Raw genomic sequence first — 24,484 nt, 5'->3', positions numbered from 1 at the left:
TTTTTGATGCGTTTTATTAATGGATAGTTACTAATAAAAACAATACGATAGCTCTGTTGATTAGGGTAGGTTTTACTTAACTTAACTGGTAAAATTTATTATTGTTGAATAAAAAATCTAGGGATCAGATAAAATTGGTTATGACCCCTAAATTTTTTTCCTATATTTAAGAAGCTAATAGGAATTTACAAATTGGTGGACAAGTTTCCCATAGACCATAATTTAGAAAGAGAAATGCGACCCCCAATGTGTATGGAAATGGGTTCCAATTGTAATTTTTAGCTTTTTGACCTCCATTTTTATATAAGACTGGGGTGATTATCCAAGGGTTTTTGTCCCCGCATTTTGGCCTTGTTAGAGCCTTCTCATCAATGATGCTCAATGCTATGATATGCTATTTTTATAGCTCTAAGCACAAAAAACGTGCTCCATCAAAGAAGGCAAATGCTAAATTTTTTGACACCTAGCTATAGTGCACTACTATCTCTAGCAGCACATTGTAGTTGAGTGTCAAACCCAAATATTATATATTAATCTCCACATGTACCCTCTCTCTTTCTCACACGCGATTTCCATCTTTCTCTCTTCTGGTTCTCCCTCAACCCAAGCTCTTCTTTTCTCTCTATGGCCAAACCCAAAAACCCAAGCTTGAGTCAGCGTTCTTGAGGCGTCATTCTTGAGTTGGCTTGGTTGGTGTTCTTGGCTGGGGTTGAGACCAGAGAGGCTAGGCTGCTGGGGTAGTGGTCATTAGAGAGGCTGGGGTAGGTTTTGGTTGCAGTTTTGTGGTGGGTTCAGATCGGGGTGAGTTTGATTTGATTTTGGGTCTTGATTTGGTTTTGGAATTGTGTTTTGGTTTTACAGTGCGAAGGAGGGAGGGGAAAGGAAAGTGAAGCCGCCGCCATGGAAGAAGATGACGATGGGGAGGGAAGTGGTGTCCGTGTCTATGGGAATGAAGAGGAGGAACCAGAGGTTGAGTTGTAGAAGAAAAACGTGTGGTTTGTTTTCGTGTGTGTGGGTGCATACTACAAATTTTAAGAAGGGATGAACTTTTTTTTATTTTTTGTTTTGATTTTGGTGGTTGGTGGTGGTGGTTGTGGCTGTGATTGTGGGCGGTGGCGGCAGTGGGTTTGTTGGTAGTGAAAGAGATGAGAATGAGAATAATATATATATATATATATTAATGAAGTGGTAAAAAATATAAAATCTTTGATATTGTGTGCATTGTAAAGTGAGTTGTTAAAATTAATAAAGTAGGTTTTTGAGATGTTAAATGCTAATTTTTTTGAAATCTTTGATGAGAATGCTCTTAGAGCATTCTCATCAACAATTGTAAAAATTTTAGCATTTACAATTTCAAAACACTACTTTTAAAATTTTAACACCTCATTTTACAATATACCAAACATCAAAACTTCTATTTTTTTTTACTACTTCATTTAAATATTATTTCTTTATAATTTTTTTATTCCTTTTTTTTTTTCATCCTCTCTCTGGTCTCACTGTCTCTCTCTCTCCCTCTCTCCCTCTCAGTCTCACTGTCTCAACCCAGCAATTGTACCCACCGCCGACCACTAGCCACCATAATTCCAACGACCACCACAACGATTAGAGATCCACGCCAATGAGACCCACGCTGATCAAGTCGATGACCCACGCCGATGAGACCGATCAAGTTGATTATCCATGCTGGTTAACTTGACGACCCACGCTGGTCAAGTCGATGATCCACGAATGCAGACCCATGAACCTAGACCCACAAACCCAGACCTATGAACTCAGACCCATAAACCTAGACCCACAAAATCGCTGGAGCACATCGCTGAAGCACATCAGACCACGACCCAAAATGCCAAATCCATAACCCACACAACCACTGCCGAATCTAGCATCAAATCACAAACTAAAAAAAAGGGATAATTATAGATTACTCATCTGTGGTTTAGCCCAAATTTAACTTACCCACCCTTAGTTTCATTTTTGACACTTTATCCACCTGAGATTACTTCCGTTTAGTCTCTGTTACCCACCTTTGTTAAAAAAGAAGGGTAAATAAGTCTTTTTATACCCATTTTATGTCTCTCTCCTCCCAAAACAAGAAAAAGAAAAGCAAGATTAAAATATGGTATTAGTTTCTCACAATTCATAAACATGAAGAACCGATAACGCCTTAAAATGTATACTTGTTATATATTTATGAGGGCGTTATCTCCTTATTACTATGCTTAATTTGTATAAATAAGCCATGATTTGCATTAGTCCCTATTATTTATCTTTAAATAATTTCTTGAATAAGATACTATTCATTGTGTGTAATTTTCTACTTTTAGGAAATCATGTGAGAAAGATAAGTTTACAGGAATTTGTGAGAGAATGGAGGCCAAACTAGAATTAAAGTGGAGCTAAAGGACCATGCTTAAATGTCTAAGGAGGTGCAGCTGGAGTGCTTGGATCGTCTACCATGATTGGAAGTTTCAAATAAGGAAAGAAATCAAAGAGGCAAAATCTGATTTAAGCACTGATTAGTATTTTGGGCGTATCTCTCTCCTCAAAAATCCAATTGACACAAGGCTGAATGGGTTGGAACTGTGACTTAAATATCTACAACTTTCCAGTTTTGAGTTTTACGAAATTATCAATTTTTGAAGGCCAAAATTAACTCACAAATTACTGCTGTAAACCTGAACGGAAATTAAAATAGTAAAAGTTTTATTTTCTTTGGACACTTTTTACGTGAGGGTTTGGAAGGGAGGCTGGTAGAACGAATTTTGGCAGAGAAAACCTTGTATTTTTCTTTCTCTAATGGCAGCCTAAACTCTTTACTAGGGCTAGGGGTTAACATTTCTTTTATACGGTATGAATATTCAATATGATTCTTTCTAGGATTTTATCAACGACATATTTGATTGTTCAATTAGATTTCTTTTGATGTATTAGTTCTTCAATGCTTTCAATAAGTTCAATCATGTTTTTCTTATTGCTTAGATGAATTTCTAATAGTTTCAAATAGAAATCAGGTTTTAAAGTGAATAGGTTTTTCTGAAAACTTTTATAACCGCATTATCAATCTAGGTTATCATGCGTTCTTGAATTGTCTCACTTCAACCGAATTATAAGTATTTAATTGTATAAGAACGATCAATTATGAAATATATATTTTCTTAGATCACAAAGAATTTCATATTGATATAGGGAAACACCCCCAATGCCCTAGTATTTACATTATTGATTTAAATAAGTTTTTATTATTATTCTTGTTAACAATCACCAAGCAAAATTATTTTTCTTCTTTACCCAAATTTTTGTTTAATTATATTGTCTTTGAATCTATCTTGCTCCTTGTGGTTCGACCTTGGTACTCCGAGAATTATATTGCTACGATCTCTTGCACTTGGGAGTGAGCAAGCAAGAACATACACAAACATGAAGAACATACACTCAGAAAACTAATACAAATCAAATCAAGCAATACTATCAAAGTATAAACCATAGATCTATCAAAATACAACCCTAAAACTCAAGTCAAAATACAAACATCAACACACTCACACACATCCAAACCCATGGATCCATCAGTAACCATGCCTCAAATCCCATTTTTCAAACCCCAACAACCAAAAGAAACCCAATCCCTAAATCAAATAAACAAAGAAGAAGAAATTGTATATACTGTATTGCCCCACTAGTTTTTTTACACATAGCTTTTTCTTTTTCTTGTACAAATATACTGATTTGAACACCAGCATTGCACGAAATTGCACTTACTATCCCTAATCATAGTATAAACTTTAATAGAACAGAATATAACCAAATTTATAAACCCTTTTTTTTTTTGATAAGTAAAATTTATAAACTACCATGGCAATAGCTCATAGGTTTCCTCCACACATGAATATGGGTTTGTAACATCAGTATTACCACTAAGTAAAAAGAAATGAAGTAATTCAATTCCATGAGAATGAAAACACATATTAGAATTATATTAATTGCAGTATTTACAAACAAACTTATTACATTACAATATTTAACATCCTGGTCTCATGTTCCAGAACTGAGTAAATAGTTTCTTCAAGTTCCCAAACACATATTACCCAAGATTCAAAATCGCTAATTTATTCAAGTCACATTATCTTTTTTCTCAACAGAACAATGCTAAAAATTCATCTTTTACATACTATAGCACAAGAAAAAAGAGCACAAATTATCTTAAAATAGTATCTCCACGAAACAACAAGCTAAAACACTGGGTAATAGCCATTGCATTAAAACAGCCCCTCTCTATATCTCAATTTAAAACAAACCCAACTAAGAAATATCCACATTAACACCTCCAAATCAATAATCAATAATGATGGCCGAACTTATTAATGAGCATGTCGTAGTCAATCTTGCCTTTGTCTTTGTCCAACACTATGCTCCCATCTTCGTTGCTTTTCTATCCATCAATCCCAAGACCCATGGCGAGCTGCTACCCACGGCCCCATGAACCCAGGTCCACCCACAGCACCACGACCCCACACTAATCTGAAGCCCACCCAATAGAGAGAAACACAAACGGATTAAGACCAAAAGAGTTCCCAAACATGAACAGGTTGGTAACGCTCAAAACCCAGAATCTGTAGGTCTCATTCTTCCTTGGTTTCCTTGCACGATGAAAACCCAGATGATTCTTGGACTAATAAATCAAGTGGGTGCCATTGTAGCATCTAAGATCTCAGGTGGGTGAACAAGCGTGAGAGAGTGAGTGGGAGAGGAGTGTTTGATCTGATTTTTTGTTTGATTTTTTTATAAAATTTGTTAGAGTAACGAAAAAATTAGAGGTGGGTTACGGAGCATAAACAAAATGAAACACGGGTGGGTAAAGTGTCAAAAATGAAACCACAGGTGGGTAATTTAAATTTGAGGCAAACCACATGTGGGTAATCTATAATTATCCCCCCCAAAAAAAAGAAAAAAGAAACCACTGCGATAGAGATCGGCTTGGCTTGATGCTTCGGTGTGGGTTTCGTAGGAGAAGGAGGCAAAGATGTTGAGTAGAGGGAGAGAGAGAAAGAGCAGGGAAATGGTTGGCTCAGAGCAAGAATGAGAGACAGGGAAGAAATATAAAAGAGAAAGACAAAAATAATAAGAAGAAAATAAAGTGGACCCCACTGAATAAAAAAATAATATAAGTTTTACGAGCATTCTCATTAGGTGTGCCAAATGCCAAATATTTGGCATTTGGCACACCAAACACCAAAAACAGCCTCTCATGAGGTATGCTAAATGTTTCAAAATTATGAGACATGCTACAGTACGCTCTCAAATATGAGAGTATACGGACAGGAATGCTATAATTCTTTTGATTATTTTATTTACTTTTCTATCTCCTCCCAACACACATCTCTCTCCGTCTGCAACACAACTCTCTCTCTCTCTCCTCTCTGGTCTCCATCTCTTCGTTGCTCCCTATTTCTTTCTCACTTTCAATTTTTTTTATCTCTCACTCTCTTCCTCTCTTTCTGCATTTTGGTATTATCGCAGCAGATTCGACCCGTCTCTGCGCCTTTTTTTATTTTATTATTTTTTTTATCTCTCCCGCTTTCTTTTCCTGTCACGAAGAACAAGGCGATTTCGATCTGAAGCAGAGCTCGCCGATTGAAGCTCGCCAATTTGAACCTTTGCTCGTCGATCTGAAGCTCTTCTCGCCTAGGGGCAGTCGTCGATCTTTGCTTGTCATCCTCCACAATCGCCGGTCTTTGCTTCTTGTCACGAAGAAGAAGGCGATTTCGATCTGACGCAGAGCTTGCCGATTGACGCTCGCTAATCTGAACCTTTGCTCGCCGATCTGAAGCTTTGCTCGCCCAGGGGCAATTGCCGATCTTTGCTCGTCGTCCTCCACAGCTCTTGCCGCCAGTGGTTGGTTGAGTTTGGTCATTGATTGATCTGTTGGGTTGGGGTTTTGTTGAAGATTTTGAGTTTTTTATTTTTTATTTTGTTGAGGTTTTTGGATTTGGAATTTGTTGGAGGATCCGGTGATTGTGGTTGTAGTTTGTGGCGGTGGTTGTAGCGGTGGTTGTTGTTGTGGCAGTGGTTGTGGCAGTGGTTGTAGCAATGGCTGTTGGTTCTTGGGTGGTGGCGACTGCCACTGGCTGTGCATTTGTATATTTGCTGGGTTTTGGGTAAATATATTATTTTAATGTGTAGTAAATATTATTTTAATTTATAGAATTGAAGAATAAAATATCTAATAAATGAGATATTGTAAAATGATGTGCTAAAATGATAAAATAGGTTTTTGGTGTGTCAAAATGACATTTTTTATAAGAGAGCTGATGAGAATGCTATAATGCGATCTCAAATATGAGATTACACTATTCATCAATGCCAAATATTATGACATTTAAAACATTTGATGAAGATGGTTTTTTAGAGTTTGATGTGTCAAATGTCAAATATACTATTTGACATTTGATAGACTTGATGAGGATGCTCTAGCTAGTCTTTTAGGAAGTACGATCCAAACCACATATCAAGGAGGCTAAAATTAAGATTTGTAGATCACAGAAAAGTTTGAAAACTACGAAAATGTGTCACATTCTACATTAATAGTTCAACAAGAAAGTGGTCCTCATGGGGGACTTTCTTGAATCCAGCCAAAAAGAATAAATATACAAGGCAGTAGGTAGATCCAAAAACAAATAATGTCGGACACATGATATGGTTAATATATATGGACCTGGTTGCCCTATATAAAGGTCTAATAGTGAAAACAAGTGGCCAATGGCCACTACATCAATCAAATTTTGCACCAAGGATGGAAATTAATATTTATGGTCGTACACTCGTACCACCATTTAATCTATTGGCTCAATTATTAGCGTACATACAAATTTGGCAGAGATGAATACCGATTATTTATTGTAAGCGATGTCTTATTTCGATGGAAGACTGAGAGTGTGGAGCAAGAATTGACAAATTGAAGCCAATTTATATCCATAATTTCACTTCTCCATTGCATCAGCCATTTGCTACATTCTTCTCACATATATATGGTCATATGTATGGGAAACCTGAGAATATTATAAACCAGAAATGGACAATACGTCTTAAAGAAGTGCTTGTTCAAGAAAATAATGACTCTCTTCAATCTAAACCAACAAAAAAAATCATTAATGTCAAAAACATATTTTGCTAGTAAATGAGTAAATCTTTTTCTTTATTTACAAACATGTGAGAAATTTACATGGCAGAAACCATGATGAGCCGCTTTCATGCGGTAAATGATAGAAACCACAGTGGATGATCTTGTATATTGGAACCAAACACATAGGAATATATTAGACTATTAGTGGTTGTGCCTATTTGTACTGCAAACAATTAACACTACTAATGTTTGTCAATTATCCGCTACATTAACTTCAAGGAAAATACTAAAATTATTATAAATTTTACTTTAAAAAAACTTATAAATTGACGTGATAAGAATGTGATTGATGTCCTAATTTCATAGTTGATCCTTCTTACTTAATACTTACAGTGGGAAAAACAAAAAACAAAAATTTTGGTTTGAGAGATTCCTCACGGAATAAAAGTATAGAACAATCCAAGCCCTAGGGGCTTAAAGAAGTGTTTTGCTCAAAAGTCCAAAGAACGTAGTTGTACTTGAATGTTGATTCGAATCCTTGCAAACAAAAGGTCTCCAAAATTTGGATCCATTGGGAATAGGAGATAAAAGATGCTTGGGAGGGATTTTTCTTTTAAAAATTTAGACATAAAGAATATAGGTACAAAGTAACAACTCAACAACCCATGTGTTATACGTATATAAATATGCTTCCACAGTCCATAGTCGAGAAGCATTTATTATGGATGGGTGTTATTTTCTAAAAGGTTTAAGTTATTTGGGTTCTCACATGACATGGAAGTAGTGATGCTTCTACTTCAATTATTGAGTTTTATTTATATGCTAAAGACAAGTTGGTTGGTACATTTGGTACATTTGGTGCACGCATTATGGTCCATGTTGCCCATGTCTTCTTTCAAATACACGGCTGTTTGTTTGATTGTATTATACATCAACCTTTTTCTTTCTTTCTTTCTCAAAAAATAAAAATAAATTAAATTAACTTTAAAAAAAAAAAATTACAAACACATTTATTAGTGCATATAAAAAAAAAATAGCCATTTGAGATGATTACTATAAAATAAATGGTATATAAAAATATCATAAATTGTTCAAGAGTTATTTACATAGAACAAAAGGCAATTATACTTATTTAGTATTTTGTGGGTATAACGGCACTCTCTCTTTTTACATGAATGACATGTTTTATTAATTAAATTTATAATAAACCTACAATTCATGTGAAAGAATGAGATTCTCACATGAATGACAAGTTTTATTAGTTAAGTTTATAATAAAACCTACCATTCATGTGAAAAAATAAGATATCACGTGATATAATGAATAACATGTTATTGTATTTTGAGAATATTGAATAGTTTTTCTTGATGAGAAATTCCGGAAATTTTATACTCTTGGTGACTGTATTGTTGACTATGATGCTGCAACTTAGATTGCTATTACTGGGGACTCCGGATGACTTTGATTAACAGGAATATGATTTTAATTACCTTTGAAGGAATAATTACTCAATGTGATTATGCTTGTATGGGTTGCATATACACTATGTTCTTACTTCAAATAAGGTTTAGTACTATGACAGGGAAAGATTATGTGTGTTAGACGTAAAATTCATTACTCATTATTAAAGCAAGAATTCAATTTTTAGTAAATCCTCACAATTATTTTGAAGGGCCAGTGAAACTTTGCATACAAATGATCTTCTGTCAATATATAAGTTAGTGTATGTATCACTTTCACTTGTATTGCCATATTGGCATATCAAAGCTTGCCAGTAAAATGCTAATCATTATTTCATACTTAACCAAACACAAATCAAAGGTGAGAAATTTGAGTTCGTTACGATTTGGAGCATCTAGATGACCATATATTAATTTTGTCAATCTTTTTGCAAAACATGGCATATTAAGATTGATGACTATCCTCTGCCTACCACGCTACCACTTCCACTTGTGCTTTTTATTTTTTATTTTTTTTATTTTTTTTATGTGACCTCCTTGTTCATTCAGGCCCCAATAGAAATACAAGGAAATCTCATAGGAAAACCCTTATATTAACTGTTCTTTATTTATTTATTTATAAATTAATTAAATATAATTAAAATTTATATTAAAATGCATTCCTAGAATCTTTTGACTTGTGCATGATAAAGTTATTAAAGGTGAGTTCCATTAACTCAAATAGTAAAGTCTTTCTCTTGAATAAATTGATCTAGTTTTAAATTTTGGTTAAAAAGACAAATTTATTAATACCTTAACCTAATGATAAGGAACAATCACGATGTTATGAATTTCAAATCTCCTAGTATATATAAAAAACAAATACCCAAAGCAGATCTACATCGCATGTTTGATGTTTGCTAGTCTCTCCCCTGAATGAGACAAATGTAATAATTCAAAACAAAATCTAGTGAAGATTTAGGTAAGAAAAAAAAAAGAAAAAGGTTAATGATACAAGAAATTGGTAAATAACTAAATATCACTAATAAATTGCACCCAATTTAGGCAAAGCAAACACAGTTAGTTGTCTTAGAAAGCATGCTGATCTCATGCATGCGGATCAAACATAATGTTGGGACAGTGATATTTCTGCTTTACAGTTTTACCCACCACTGTTTGTGTTTGATTAAACTGGGCATTGGATACCTGACTTTGGAAACCTTACCTTTTCTTTAACAATGTCCACAGACGATTACGACCTCACTGACATCCCTTTGTATCTCTCTCCCTTGGCCCTTGTCCCCTTCTTTTTAGACAATTTTTCTTAATTGCTTCAATTTGCAATTAGCATTTAGCACTGCTACTTCCATAAATTAATGCACAAGCAAAACTAGTACACAATGCTTTTGTATTTATGTGAAGCAATGACCACTTTTCTTATTATATAGTATTAGATTGCGTTTTATAAGTGCTATTTTAGTTAAGCATTCTCTTCATGTCTGGTATGTATGTGGGTAGGCCTTGTTGTCTTCCTTCTTTTTCTCTTTTTCTTTATCTTTTATTATTCCTTGGCCCTTTCTACAGATTAAGTTATGCCCTCTTTTTAAAACCAGATTACATACTAACAATCATAGTGTTACATACTAATAAGAGACAAAAAAATTATCTCATGGAGTTTTTGGGGTTAAAAAATTATCTGTGTTTTTTTATTTATTTATGATATGAACAGTAATAGAAGTCATTGTTGCCTCCAATAATCCCATCATACCCCAAAAGTTCATTAAATTGACACCTTATTGAATTTAAGCAATTATATTGTTCACTAGCACCATCACAACATTGCATTACAACTAGAGCTCGCTAATAAGAAAAATTCCAAGGGGACATTCACCAATGAATAACAGCCACAGGTTAATTGCATGTTTAGCTGCAAAGACTTTTTCAAACTAAGGAAATAATGAACTCAGGAGCTGTTAGGGTATGTAAGGATATTCGATATGAAATATCATGGATGGAAGATGTATTTGCTAAAAGGCCATTGAACAATTCTAATTCTACCTCCAGAAAATATTATTAAAAAAAGGTAAAAGTATTTTTTACGCCTTATAAATTTTGTGAATTATCATTTTAATCCACTAAGTTTATAAGTTTGTATTTTGTCTTTCTAGTCTCTAACTTTGACAATGCTTTGTCATTTTAACCATTCTATTTATTATCATTTGAAAAATGTTGTTTACTCTCTTATTTTATAGTGTGAAACAACACCGTATTAGAGAGTTAACATTGTTTTTAAATCGTAAAGGATGGAATGACGAAATTGATAATGATGTCAACATTAATAAACTAAAATGACAAAATTTAAACTAAAATAATAATTTAATAGCAAAGTGCTCCCTCTCCATTCCATTATTTTACTCTTTTTTTAAAAAAAAAAAAAAAAATTTAACAGGACCAAATGCATAAAACAATGAAATAAGCCAAAGAAGATAAAGTCACCTAGTAATATGCACAAAGAGTCAAAGACACAATTGCAAAAACACACGAATGACCAACAGTTCCAACTCCCTTGCCGTAAGAATTATCCAATCCTATGCTCCCCAAACCAAAACCAGCAGAGCTTTGTATTGGTTATTTATTTATTTATTTTGTCCATGACCGATTACCACCGCTTTTAGGCCAGCTAAGAGGATTGAGTGTGTTTAGATAACAACACAACTAAAAACAAAAACAGAAGCAGAAACAGAGAAAGATAAACACTTTACAAAACAACTTTTTTACGAAAGAGAGAGAGAACGGAACAGAGCAAATGATGAGTGAAGAAGAAGTGAAATTGTGTTATATTTCAGTTTATTTGACTTTTTGGCGGAATTTACGAACTTAAAACTTGGACAAAAGATTAGTCACATGGGATGAGAGAGAGGGAGAGACTCAAATGTCCCTTGAAAATCATAAAACCTTAATCTCTCTCTCTCTCTCTCTCTCTCTCTCTCTATATAATTCTCTAAAACCTTAAAACTCTCAAAGACTCTCAAAAACTCACTCACAGTCAAAATGTATAGAAAAAAGGCAAAGTGACTGTGAGTTTTGAGGGTGTCTCAAATTAGTAGTATCAAAAGAAAGAAACACATACATACAGACAGATAATCACACTCACGCTCAAAACCACTTCTTTGCTGCACAGCATAGTTGATTGTCACCCCCACCTTGGATTTCATTGAGTTTTGGCTTATCCATCCTCATTGGCTTTCTGGGTATCCTTCGTTATCATCAGAGAGAGAGAGAGAGAGAGAGAGAGAGAGAGTCATTGAAGGAGGTTGAAGGAACAAGGGAGGGCCTACTGCGTAAGTTTTGGCGGGCAGCAACGGTCACTATCAATGATTTTCATTTGGGTGCTGATGTTGGTAGCTCTCTGAGTGACCCATCTAATCACAATTGCTACTTGATCAACAAAAACCAATACATCAGCCTCCTGCTCTTCAAGCTTTCTTTTGTTTGCTGCTTTTGGGGAATTTGGAGGTGGCTGAGTAGTTTTGCCTATATAACTTTTCCTTTTTGTGCTTGGGCTAAAGAGGAAACAGATCTCAGTCACATGACGAGATCTTTTACTGTGAGTACTTATTTTGATCACTGCTTACTTTGTTTCCTGCTTTCTTTTGGTGCTTGTTCTGATTCTGATTTTCTATTTTCTTTGCTGAAAATTCATGAAATGTCTACTGAAATCATCTTGTTTCAGCCACAAATTAAGCACATATCAATTTTATATTTGAAACTTTTCTAGAATCTGATTGAGTAAAGTTTTTGTTTTTGTTTTTTTGTTTTTTGTTTTTCACTTTTTTGTTTCATTCTTTATTTAAAGAGTGGTGGTGGATAACTGGTATTTTAATAATTAGTTAGTTTTCTTTTCTTTTTTTCTTTTTTTGTAATTCTTGAAGCTCTTCTTGGTCTTTTATCTTTTTCGCAAAAAATGTAGGTAATTTTCCCAGCTATTCTATCATCATTGAGTGATTTGGGTAGGATTCAAATGCTTCAATTTAAGAACTCTTTGTGTTTTTTGCTTCCCTTTAACCATTTGTTGCTATTTCAGCTTATACTTCATTTGCCTAGCTCTTTCTTTCCATTCTCTTGTTAGGACAGTAAGTCAGATCAAAAGGAAGCTGCTTAAACAGTCACCCAAACACACTACTAATGGTTTTTTTTTTTTTTTTTTTTAAGTAATCAATGTTAAACTTTTCTCTTTCAGCTGGTGGATGTGCTTCTGGTACTTGCTTTACTCAATGATGCTTCATGGGCTGCCAAGGCCAACTCATGTTGCAAACAGACAAATTCAGGGGAAATCCGACCTCACAGTGTCTCAATTACTGAATTTGGCGCGGTTGGAGACGGGTCCACTCTCAATACAAAAGCCTTTCAGAATGCCATCTTCTATCTCAATTCATTTGCAGACAAGGGTGGGGCCAAGCTTTTTGTCCCGGCAGGCCAGTGGTTGACAGGAAGCTTCGATCTCATCAGTCATCTTACTCTTTGGTTAGATAAGGATGCAGTAATTCTTGGATCAACAGTAAGCATTCACCTTCCCTCATTAGCAGAAAAGCTTGTAAACATGAATATTAAATATGAAAATTTGCAGATGATTTGCCTCTGCTTTAAATGACATCTTTGCAATTAATCTAAGATAGGAAATTTAGTATGAGGGACAGTATGGAGCTATTCACAATATGGTTAGAAAAACTAATGCTCATTCCAGTGAAGTTGGTTTTGAGTTTTGACTGAATTACAAGCAAAATCAATGTATTTTTTGGGATAGATATGCTACTGTAATAATTCATTTACTTATCCATAATCATTAATGCTCCACTGCTAGTCCATATTTAGGAACAATTTTAGGAGTGATGTGAAAGGTATTATAATTTTATTGTATAAAGTCTTACAAATTGATATGTCACGAAATAACAAAAAAGTAATTTAGACAGTTATTTATTATGTTGTTGAAGTGGCACCAATCATATTCATTGCCATGTCAGTTTGTAAGTTTTTGTAATAGCTTTAGCAATTTCCTATTTTTTGACCTTCATCAACAGGGTAGTGCAAGCTATCTGTTTTGCCTTTGAAACAACAGGCATGACATTAAAGCACATGATACTAAATAGGTTATGCTGCATTGTTTCAGAACTCTAATGATTGGCCAGTCGTTGATCCTTTGCCATCATATGGCCGAGGTAGGGAGTTACCAGGGGGAAGGCATCGAAGCCTCATTTATGGACGCAATTTAACAGATGTTATCATAACAGGTTCGTGATATTAATGAAGAATCATCCTCCATATGCATTTTTTATGGGTTTTTATTTTATTTTATTTTATTAATTTATTTTTTTCAATGCCTTTAATTTCTTCATACAGGTAACAATGGAAGTATTGATGGTCAAGGTGACATCTGGTGGAACTGGTTTTGGAATGGAAGCCTGAACTATACACGGCCCCATTTGGTTGAGTTGATGAACTCAACTGGGGTTGTCATCTCAAACCTCACCTTCTTGAATTCACCATTTTGGACCATTCACCCTGTATATTGCAGGTTTGTCCTCTTCAGAAGGATTGAATTCATGTGTTTTTATTGCCATTATAAAACTGTGCAAAAGTGAAGCTTTTATGAAGTAGGGGGAGAGTTGAGACTGTTTTTCTGGATGAACAGCCAAGTTACTGTCCAGAATGTGAGAATCCTTGCTCCTCATGATTCCCCTAACACAGATGGAATAGATCCAGGTGAGTTTTACCTTCCAGGCCAAAGAGACTTTCTTTCTATTTGAATGGTAAATGACTGGTTTTTGAATTGCAAATTCCAAACATGTATTTTTGTCTTATCAATCCACCTTTTCCTTAAACCATGAAAGGCTTGATGATTCTAGTCTTTGACATGAAATTTAGATGAAGCAAAGAATGGGGAACTTTCTTTGTACATAAGCCTATAAGCAGTCTTCAGTTTTAACTTTTGCAACATATACCAAAAAGTTAGTTAAAAGATATCAGTATTTCAAGGGTGGACTATACCAAGGTGATAATTCTCTTTGAATTTAACTGTCACTGGTTTCCTGCCCATTATTTTTATGAATTCTTTATTTCCATTTTCCAAATGCCAGATACATAGTTACTTGAATATATTTCTTAATTGCTGAAACTTAGTGTCATTCCAATTTCTTTATTCAAGTTCAGTAACTTGTTATGAACAATGGATAGCGTTCTCACCCATACTTATAATTGCATTCAGATTCCTCTGATAATGTTTGCATTGAAGACTGTTATATTAGCACTGGAGATGACCTTATTGCCATCAAAAGTGGATGGGATGAGTATGGCACTACATATGGTCGTCCGAGTACAAACATTACTATCCGCAGGCTTATTGGAGAGACTCAAAGTGCAGGGATTGCAATTGGGAGTGAGATGTCTGGAGGTGTATCACAGGTTTATGCAGAAAGCCTTCAGTTTTTCAATTCGAGGACAGGTATCTCAATAAAGACATCACCTGGAAGGGGTGGTTATGTAAGAGATATCTACATATCAAATGTGACTTTGGCTAATGTGGATATAGCTATAAGGTTCATTGGTCACTACGGGGAGCACCCAGATAAATTTTATGACCCGAATGATCTTCCTTCAATAGGAAGGATAACGATCAAAGATGTCATAGGAGAGAATATAAAATTTGCAGGCCTCCTTGAGGGTATAAAAGGGGACGATTTTCTCAACATTTGCCTGTCCAACATTACCCTTCATGTAACTTCAGACTCTCCATGGAACTGCTCTTATATTCAAGGGTATTCTGATTTAGTTTACCCAAAAACTTGTGAGCCTCTCAAGGAGATTGTCTCTCCTGAGCAGTACTCAGAGTGTTACAATCTGTCAAGTCACTTATGGAGTTCAAGCAATCAGAATAGAGGTGCTTGGTTGCGGTCTTGGTAAATCAAGAGAAAGTATAGCATTTCCTCTTTTTGTGAAATCACATTTTGTTAGTGTCGAGTTTAAGTTGAAAATTTGATTCTTGCCGATTCTAAACACGAGTGCCCACTACCGCCTTCTGATGAAATGACCACCAGAGATAAGAAGCTGAGTGGAGTTGCTGATCTGTTGCTATTGGCTTTTAAGATGGGTACTGAGATGATTGTTTCTTGTAACTTTGTGTGCAGTAACAAATAAGTGAGTGATTTATTAGAAAGTGGAAATAGAATGAGCTTGTCTTCAAAACAGTTTTCTTTTACTTTTGGAGTTATATATGATTTTCAGATTTTCAATCTTTCAAACTTTATGTAGAGAAACAAATTTCACGAAGATTTTGTGTATTTAGAAACTTTTTTTGTCACTATTTGTCCTTGTGAGTGTAACTTACTATGCATTGAATCAAAGGCGAAATTGTAGCACATGGGGAGAATTTGGCTGGTTCTACAAGTGATTTCCTCAGTACCCACCCTTGACTGAGAAATGAAGGCATATTTTAATTTCATTACTGCACCAAACAGATCCAAGTCTTTCGGTTTCAAAAAAAACCATTAACACAGATCTCTTAAAAAATAAAGCCCCAAAAAGGAAAAAAGAAAAAATGAGCTACTGGCACAATTTTTTTTTTGAAAAGAGCTACTGGCACAATGGAGCATGTTCTACGGCCTACCTAATGTATGATTATGGGAGCTAGACAATGATGAAGTCAATTGAGAAAGTAACCGCATAGAAGTTAAAGCAACATCATTAATGCAGGGCAATTGTCATACCATCAACATGTCCATCTGTGGAAAGGGTATTATTTGATTTGAGTAGACTTAGTTTGAAAAGTACATGTATTTCTCAGCCTGGAAAAAAATCAGATATAATTTGTAAGAGTAACATGTAACATAATGTACTAATATGAATTTCACAAGTAAGATGCCCATCAAGAATACACAATCAACAAACATTTTTTTTCTCAAAGGCTGAGAATCCAGTTTTTTTAAATACAATGCCTATCTTGGGGATGCCTCACTCCCATCCTTCTTAATTACGGAACATAAAACCTGCCTTGAAATGTAAGTTTCAAGTTCTTTGGACACCTCTGTTAACTTCAAGTCAAAACTGTTTCTGTACTTGTGCTTTGGTGACGCCACAATTCCAGAGAACATGGTTGGAGATCCAGAAAAACGCCTTCGTGGACTTGAAAACGTTCCGGGTGAGCCGGGATGCCTTACTTTTGATATGAGAGGTGTTGAGCTTGTTCCTGGATTAGACATACTTCTATCCATGTTCACCAGTGGTCCGCGTTTAGTCTCCAGTGGTAGTGGCTTTAACGAATCAATATCCACCTCTGACTTCTGTTTCATGAGCTTTTCTCTGGCCTTCTCAACTGCTATTAAAGCTTTCTCTCTGCTCAAATTTATTAGTTTCCATGGGTCAATCTTTACATGGAAGCCTTGTCTCTTGGGCAAGTTAGACAGCTCAGGATCTCTATCAATCCTTATAGACAACCTTGGCGGATTCTAGAAATCAACATGAACAAGTATCCAGTAAGGTGGATGGGCTTTTAGCTTGAAAAGGTGCAAAATAAAGGAAGGCTGTATAAATCTTAAACCTTACCTGATTTCTCCTGTATCCTCTGCATATAAACCGTGACACAAATGATGGTTTTTCAGGTGAATCATCAAAATCAGTGCTTTCATCAGAAGAAAAATCAGATTCATTAATTGGATCCAGTTCCATAGATTGGTTCTCCTCTCTCATTGCCAAGATGTAGTCATAAGTTCTCATTCCCTGCAGAAATGCATACTAGTGAGACTATAGATAAGCAAGTCAAGAGCAAAGTTTTCAGTACGAAAGATTTTAAGTGGAGAATAATACAAGGCAAAGAATTAAATCATTGAATTGACTGGTCACTTTGTATGTGTGTGTTAAAAAAATGCTAATTAGAAGCAATTAATTATGTAATTTGATTCTCTTCAATAAAGCAGTTTGTTCCCATAACTTCCTGTTAGACTTGAGGATCATATAAACGAAGACTTCTGTTAACTAGGAAAGGAGGCTGAAACCTGGGCACTACAATGACTAGACAAGTGAGCCTTTGGTAACAGTTATGGTGTCTGCTTTTTTCCTTATAATAAAAGGTTTGATATGTACAAGCATGTGCATGTGGTTGTAATGTTGAAGTCAGGACTGAGCAATTTAGAAGTGGAAACAACCAGATAGCAACCATGACAATTACCTTCCGAATGAGAACCACATGAAAGAAGAAAAGTTGTCCTAGTGCTGCTGTACCATAAGCTGTCATTAGAAACAGGAGTACCTGTGGCATTTCAAATTTCAACGAATATAAATCAATGAAGAACTGAATTTGCATCTGAAGCAATTGCAATGTGACATTGATGAAGTAACTTGATATTACCGATATTGTGGCAAGAACCCCTCTTGGGAACTGAATATAGAGCCTGCTCACCAGCTCCCTCTCAACTCCTCCTTTGTCTGCAAAGCACCTGATGAATATAGCAATGGCAGTACCTCCTTCTATGATTAGCTGTAGCAGCAACAATATCGTTTGCATGGGAATCAACTAAACAGAAGATTATTCAAGGTTCTTTTAGGCAGTTTCAAAGAACTGAAAGATACGAAGTAACTGACCATTAACAAGACGAAAGTCATCAGCATAATGAATGTTGTGTAATTTCTTTTCCCAACACAGTTGTTTAACCACTGAAAAAAAAATAAAAGATAGAAAAGCCCAATTGTATTCAATTGATAACGTAGATTTTCTTAAAGATCCTAACCTGAAGTCAACAGAACTAAAGAGGGATAAAAGTTAGCAAGAATATATACAACACGGTTTTACCCTGCAATGGTGATCAAACCCTTCAACACACCGGTTGCAGGTCCTACAATGCTTACTGTGCTTTTTTACCTGCAAAATGAAAGTCCAATAATGGATTCTGACACTCGTAAAAAAATCCATTGTGAGGTTGCCAGTACTAGTCTTATATAACAATAAATGTGCTTAGTATAACTACAATTCTGTCCAATGACTCTGCATGGCTAAATCTGTTTCTACTTTAGAAAAAAAGCTATGACCGGCCTTATTAATTCACAGCTTACCTCAAAATCACATAGCGAGCAAAATGAGATGTCATCCTCTCTTGTATCAGGTGCAACAGCATCATCCTTCATGACAAGGGGAAATGGAAGCAAGGGCTCCATTTGAGCACTTGTTTTCCATGGATCCAGATACTTCCTCCTGATAAAAGTCTTAAGGATCTTCCTTTCTACCCTCCTTAAAAACCTCACAACTATCTGACCAATTATAAACCCATAATTCAGCTTTGCAATTCCACTCTTAGATTTGGCTCTTTTCTTCTTCCTAAAGCTGGTTTTGTCAGTTGGGTCAATGGCGGTGCACCTTACAAATAGAAACATTACAGAAAGTGCCTGAAAATGAGATAAGTAAGGTCATTCTCAATGAGAAAGTAACAATTTGATTAGGGAGAAAGCGGATTGAAAGTCTTATTCGATACATTACCACAAAGGAAAACAGCGTGGTGATTGTGATTTCCGCAATTCTGTTTCCAAGGAAAAGCCCCAGGAAAGTATAGAAAAAAACAACCAGAAAACTGTAAATTGCCATTCCCACCATCTGCAATTGTTTGCCCGTCAATACAAATAATAGATTGATTCATAGAAAACAAAAGTTAAAAGCATTTGGGTGTTAAGGCATACACTCCATTCATCTACAAATTCCAGATTTTGTATCTCATTCAGCTTCAAATTACTGAGAACTCAAGGGGGCCTAATTCTGTGAGGTGGGTCAGGTTGCTTACAAGAGTAGCAATTTTGTGACAATTAGGACCCTTGTCCTTGATCACATATTCCAAAATGAGAATATATATATATATATATATATATTTGCAACTAGCTTCAGGAAAAACATCAATTGCATTCACTTTTATTAATCTACAAAGACCAGATTTTGCTTTTAATTAAGCTTCAAATTATTAAAACTCAAGAGGGCCTAGTTCCATGAGGTTGCTTATGAAGTAGAGTAGCAATTTTGTTCACAATTAGGTCTGTACACTTGTACTTGATCACCCATTCCACAAAGAGATCATTTTTAGTCACAAAAATACAACTAGTTTCAGGAACTAAAAAATAAAATCAATTGTATCCACTTCCATTCATCTACAAAGACCATATTTTGCATCTAATTCAGCTGCAATTTGCTGAAAACCTAAGAGGGCTTCATTCTATGAGGTGGGGTCAGGTTGCTTACAAAGTAGAGTGGCAATTTTATACACAATTATGTTCCTTGCCCTTGATCACACATTCCATAACCATGAACAGAACATATTTTTGCCACAAATATACAACTAGCTTCAGGAAAGAACATCAATCGTTTTCTATTTCATTCACTCTACAAAGGCCAGATTTTGCATCTAATTCAGCATTAAATTACTCAAAACCCAAGATGGTCTAATTCTATGAGGCGGGTTCAGGTTGCTTACGAAATAGAGTAGTAAATTCAATCAAGTAGGTGCGTTTTACTAGATCACACTTTCCATAAATAGAAACCTTCAGTAAAGAACATCAATCGCATTCTGTTTCTTTCATCTACAAAGACCAGATTTTGCATCTAATTCAGCTTCAAATTACTGAAAACTCAAGAGTGCCTAATCCTATGAGGTGGGTAAGGTAGCATACAAAATAGAGTAGCAAATTTAATTCAAAATTAGGTGCCTTGTACTAGATCACACTTTCCATAAATAGAAAGTTTTCACCACAAACATTCAACTAGCTTCAGGGGAAGGAAAAAAAAGATCAATCAATCGCATTTGCTTTCATTCGTTTACAAAGACCAGATTTTGCATCTAATTCAGCTTCAAATCACTAAAAAGTCAAGAGGGTCTAATTCTATGAGATGGGTCAAATTGCCTACAAGGTAGATTATCCTTTTTATGCATAATTAGGTGCCTTGTACTAAATCACACATTACATAAAGATCAATTTTTTAGTGAAAAAATAAACAAACAAACAAAAAAACTATATTCCAGAGCTGGTAAAGTAGTGAAGCTTTACCTGTAGAGGGTGCAGAGGACGTTGCCAGCCATGGCGTCTCATCATCTAGTCCTTGTTTTGTGAAGTAATCTGTCGAAATGAATACAGAGCGTTTGTGGGTTTGCTTTGGTTTTCAATTAGCTTCTATTTTTGTTGTTTTCTTTAAGGTTCATACAGATACAGTACACCCAGCAAAGATGACCTCCAACGGTCGACTCTTCTCTTCTGTGTTGGGGTTGGGACAGTCTATTTTTGAAATTTGAACGGTGCTTTATTGAGGTCTTGATGCAGATCTAGCTGATCTAACGGTTGTGATGACTGTGGGACCCATGATGTGTAAATTAAATAATTTTTCACACGGAGCCGCCACAGTTTTCAATTATTAAGTGAAGTTCTACTGGTAAAGTAGTAATTAGCTAAGAGGCCTTGGGCCTTTTATGACCCATTTAGGCCTTGTTGGACTAAACCATCACTTTTTTTTTTTTTTTTTGATAAGAGACTAAACCATCACTTGATGCCGTAGAGACAATAGATACCAGGGTTATGCTAACGAGTGTCCTTTCCTTAATAATTAATTTTAGAAAAATTTTGATATCACTTTTATGGGAAATGAAAAAAGCTGTCAAAATATTAATTACTTTTTTTTCATTTCCCATTAAAACTTTCTTTAAATGGATTATTAACTAGTGCCCTAAGGGCACTAGTTAGCATTTCCCTAAATACAAAGCTAATTTTAGATCAATCTATATCCATACAAGAAAATTAATAATAATAATAATATATAAATAAAATAAAGACTTTTGATTTTATGTTGTTCGTTTTAATGATGTGGAGTATTTTTTTTTTTTAAGCCACATATTTCCATGTTATCATTCTAATATGTATCTTTTAATTTGATTTATAGAGCCATATATAGTGCTAAATTATATTACTTTAAATTAAGATTAATTATTGTTTCACATTGCTAGTTTAAACTAAGGATTATTAGGCGCTGTTTGGTTTTTATGTTTCTATCGCTCATAACTTTGTTTCCATCACCCATAACTCAAAAATAGTGGGACTCATAACTGAGAAGTGTGTTTGTTTTTTGTTTCCATCACTCAATTCTCTGATTTTTGAGTGATGAGTTGTAGAAACTGAAAACACATTTTAGGCATTTTCAATTTCCAAAACTCAGTTTCCAATGGCATTTTGGTAATTAAACACATACTGAGCGACCCACTAGTCAAAGGTCGGCCGCAACTTTTGACATTTTTTTTTCACTGGGTTCGGTGAGTTTAGGTCTTCTTCTTCTTTGTTTTTTCTTTTTCCTTTCACACTGGTTTTCTTCTTTTTCTTCTTTTCTTTTCCCTTTCACGTTGGGTTTGGTTTGGTCTTCTTCATCTTCCCTTTTTTTCTTTTTTTTTTCTTCTTCTTTTCTTTCCTTTTCACATGGCTTCATATCCAAAACCAACATCATACCTTCAACCAAAAATGCAACATCAACCTTCAATTTAACATCAAAATCCATAATCCATAATCAAAAATAAAAAAACCGAGCCTTCACTAAAGCATTGATCTAAACCCAAAACCCACACAAGCAAAACCCATAAAGGACTAGTCTTCAACTAATGCCGCCGTTGTCGTGTTCAGACTTCATGGATTTGTCGCCGCCTTCACCGTTGCCATCGCTGTTGAGAGATGAAAGAAATGTTGGGCAAGAGCCAGAGAGAAGAGAGATGAGAGGCAGAGAAAGATGAGAGTCAGGGGAAAAAGGAAAAGAAGAAAAAAAGGAGAGAGAAAAGGAAATGACATTGGGTCAGTGTGTGGGTCCCTTTTTTTTTTTTTTTTAGTTTTTTGGTTGAAAACATAATTGAGTGATGGTGCCAGAGAGAAGAGAGATGAGAGGCAGAGAAAGATGAGAGTTAGGGGAAAAAGGAAAAAAAAAAGGAGAGAGAAAAGGAAATGACATTGGGTCAGTGTGTGGGTCCCTTTTTTTTTAGTTTTTTGGTTGAAAACATAACCGAGTGATGGTGCCAAACGGGTGGGGAGTAGGGAGTTGGGGTATTTTAAGTGATGAGTGACGAAAATAGAGTGAAGAGTGATGAGTGATGGAAAAAAAAAAAAAAAAACCAAACAGCCCCTTATTGTTTTACACTTCTGAATGTGAAATGTTTTACAAAATGTTTACATTTTACACATGATATAAAAGAGTGTGAACGATGTTGAATGTGAACAATCAAAATTCTTAAGCCAATTAGAACTCATGATCTTTTTTGAATAAAGCAAACTAATATTAAATAAATCATATATTATATAATAAAACTTGAATCCTAGATATTTGATAGCGCCTTAAAATGTATACTTGTTATATATTTATATGGGCGTTATCTCCTTATTGCTATGCTTAATTTGTTAATTAAGTTATGATTTGCATTAGTTCCTATTATTTATCTTTATATAATTTCTTAAATAAGATGTCATTCATTGCATGTAATTTTTACTTTTAGGAAATCATGTGAAAAAGATGAGTTTACAGGAGATTGTGAAAAAATGGAGGCCAAACTAAAATTAAAGAAGAGCTAAAAAACCATGCTTAAATGTCTAAGGAGGTGCAGCTGGAGTGCTTGGGTCGTCTACCATGTTTGGAAGCTTCAAATAAGAAAAGAAATCAAAGAGGTAGAATCTGAAAGGGAAAAATCACATTTAAGCACTGATCAGTATTTTGGGCGTATCTCTCTCCTTAAAAATCTAATTAACACAGGGCCAAATGGGTTGGAACTAGGATTTAGATCCTCTAAATTTCCTAGGGTACTCTACCAATAAATTTCCTTAAATCCTAACCACTCTTTAATGATTTAATGGTCTAGATTCTGCCATGTCAATATTCTAATAACAATATTCTTAAAATAATAAAATAATGTTGCAAACAAAACAATTAAGAATATTGTTAGTGAAATGCTGACATGATAGAATCTAGACCATTAAATCATTAAAGAGTGGTTACGATTTAAGAAAATCTATTTGGTAGAGTACCATAAGAAATCTAGAGGATCTGAATTCGTTGGAACCATGACTTCAATATCTACAACTTTCTAGTTTTGAGTTTTTCGAAATTCACAATTTTTTAAGGCTGAAATTAACTCACAAATTACTGCTGTAAATCTGAACGAAAATTAAAATAGTAAAAGTTTTATTTTTCTTTGGGGACACTTTGATTTTAGGGTTTTGAAGAGAGGCTGTGTAGAACGAATTTTGGAGAGAAAACCTTGTACTCCCTCCGTCTCAATTTGTTTGTCCTGTTTGAAAAGTCAAACATTTTAAAGGAACATCATTTATTATCTTGTCTGCCTTATAAAAATGTATAAGTTTACAAAATTACCCTTAAATAAATTTATCAGTTTTTCTTTTTTTAAAAGAGTTATTCTTAATGAGGCAACTAAAAAAGTGCTCTAATTAAATTGATTTTTTAAAATATTAGTTAGTTTTCTTTTCAAATAGTTTTGAAAATAAAGTAAGGGTATAATGAGAATATTAGTAAATTAATAATTTTTATTTTTAGAAACAGAACAATATTTTAGGACATCCCAAAATTGAATAGAGGACAAACAAATTGAGACGGAGGTAGTATTTTTCTTTCTCTAATGGAAGCCTAAACTTTTTGCTAGGGCTAGGGGTGATGTTTCTTCTATATGGTATGAATATTCAATGTGATTCTTTTTAGGATTTTATCAACAACATATTTGATTGTTCAATTAGATTTCTTTTGATGTATTAGTTCTTTCATACTTTCAATAAGTTCAATCATGTTTTTCTTATTGTTTAGATGAATATCTAATAGTTTTAAATAGAAATCAGGTTTTAAAGTGAATGAGTTATTCTGAAAACTTTTCTA

The 24,484-nt window shown here is 34.6% G+C and overlaps 2 protein-coding genes across 3 annotated transcripts; one reads left to right on the top strand and one right to left on the bottom strand.

Annotated features, from left to right (window-relative positions):
• Window positions 1-11,306: 11,306 nt before the first annotated feature.
• LOC126707984 (probable polygalacturonase) lies at window positions 11,307-15,974 on the top strand. The gene is made up of 6 exons (XM_050407763.1): window positions 11,307-12,169; window positions 12,803-13,120; window positions 13,730-13,850; window positions 13,960-14,134; window positions 14,252-14,322; window positions 14,825-15,974. The coding sequence occupies exons 1-6, from the start codon at window positions 12,152-12,154 to the stop codon at window positions 15,517-15,519; spliced, it is 1,398 nt and encodes a 465-aa protein (XP_050263720.1). The 5' UTR covers window positions 11,307-12,151; the 3' UTR covers window positions 15,520-15,974.
• Window positions 15,975-16,418: 444 nt separating this feature from the next.
• On the bottom strand, window positions 16,419-20,859 carry LOC126707983 (protein S-acyltransferase 18). Of its 2 annotated transcripts, XM_050407761.1 has the most exons (9): window positions 20,632-20,858; window positions 19,082-19,195; window positions 18,661-18,990; window positions 18,401-18,469; window positions 18,193-18,264; window positions 17,960-18,088; window positions 17,780-17,860; window positions 17,158-17,331; window positions 16,419-17,060 (listed from the first exon to the last, which is right to left on the bottom strand). In XM_050407761.1, the coding sequence occupies exons 1-9, from the start codon at window positions 20,674-20,676 to the stop codon at window positions 16,551-16,553; spliced, it is 1,524 nt and encodes a 507-aa protein (XP_050263718.1). In that variant the 5' UTR covers window positions 20,677-20,858; the 3' UTR covers window positions 16,419-16,550. The 2 variants fall into 2 exon arrangements, with proteins under 2 accessions (XP_050263718.1, XP_050263719.1); XM_050407762.1 differs by lacking the exon at window positions 19,082-19,195 and having other exon boundaries at window positions 20,632-20,859.
• Window positions 20,860-24,484: the final 3,625 nt, after the last annotated feature.

This window comes from Quercus robur, chromosome 12, assembly GCF_932294415.1.
Source record: "Quercus robur chromosome 12, dhQueRobu3.1, whole genome shotgun sequence".
NCBI lineage: Eukaryota > Viridiplantae > Streptophyta > Magnoliopsida > Fagales > Fagaceae > Quercus > Quercus robur.
This window is presented reverse-complemented; position numbering and strand designations above follow the sequence as displayed.

Bases quoted from the DNA above. Each gene is read 5' to 3' on its own strand.
- LOC126707983 (XM_050407761.1), bottom strand. From the start codon at position 20,676: ATGATGAGACGCCATGGCTGGCAACGTCCTCTGCACCCTCTACAG. The intron at 18,991-19,081 runs GTAATGTATCGA...TCTCATTTTCAG, and splicing joins CCACGCTGTTTTCCTTTGTG to GCACTTTCTGTAATGTTTCT. The intron at 17,861-17,959 runs GTAATATCAAGT...GAAATGCCACAG, and splicing joins GGGTTCTTGCCACAATATCG to GTACTCCTGTTTCTAATGAC.
- LOC126707984 (XM_050407763.1), top strand. The intron at 14,135-14,251 runs GTTTGTCCTCTT...CTGGATGAACAG, and splicing joins ATTCACCCTGTATATTGCAG to CCAAGTTACTGTCCAGAATG. The intron at 14,323-14,824 runs GTGAGTTTTACC...AATTGCATTCAG, and splicing joins CACAGATGGAATAGATCCAG to ATTCCTCTGATAATGTTTGC.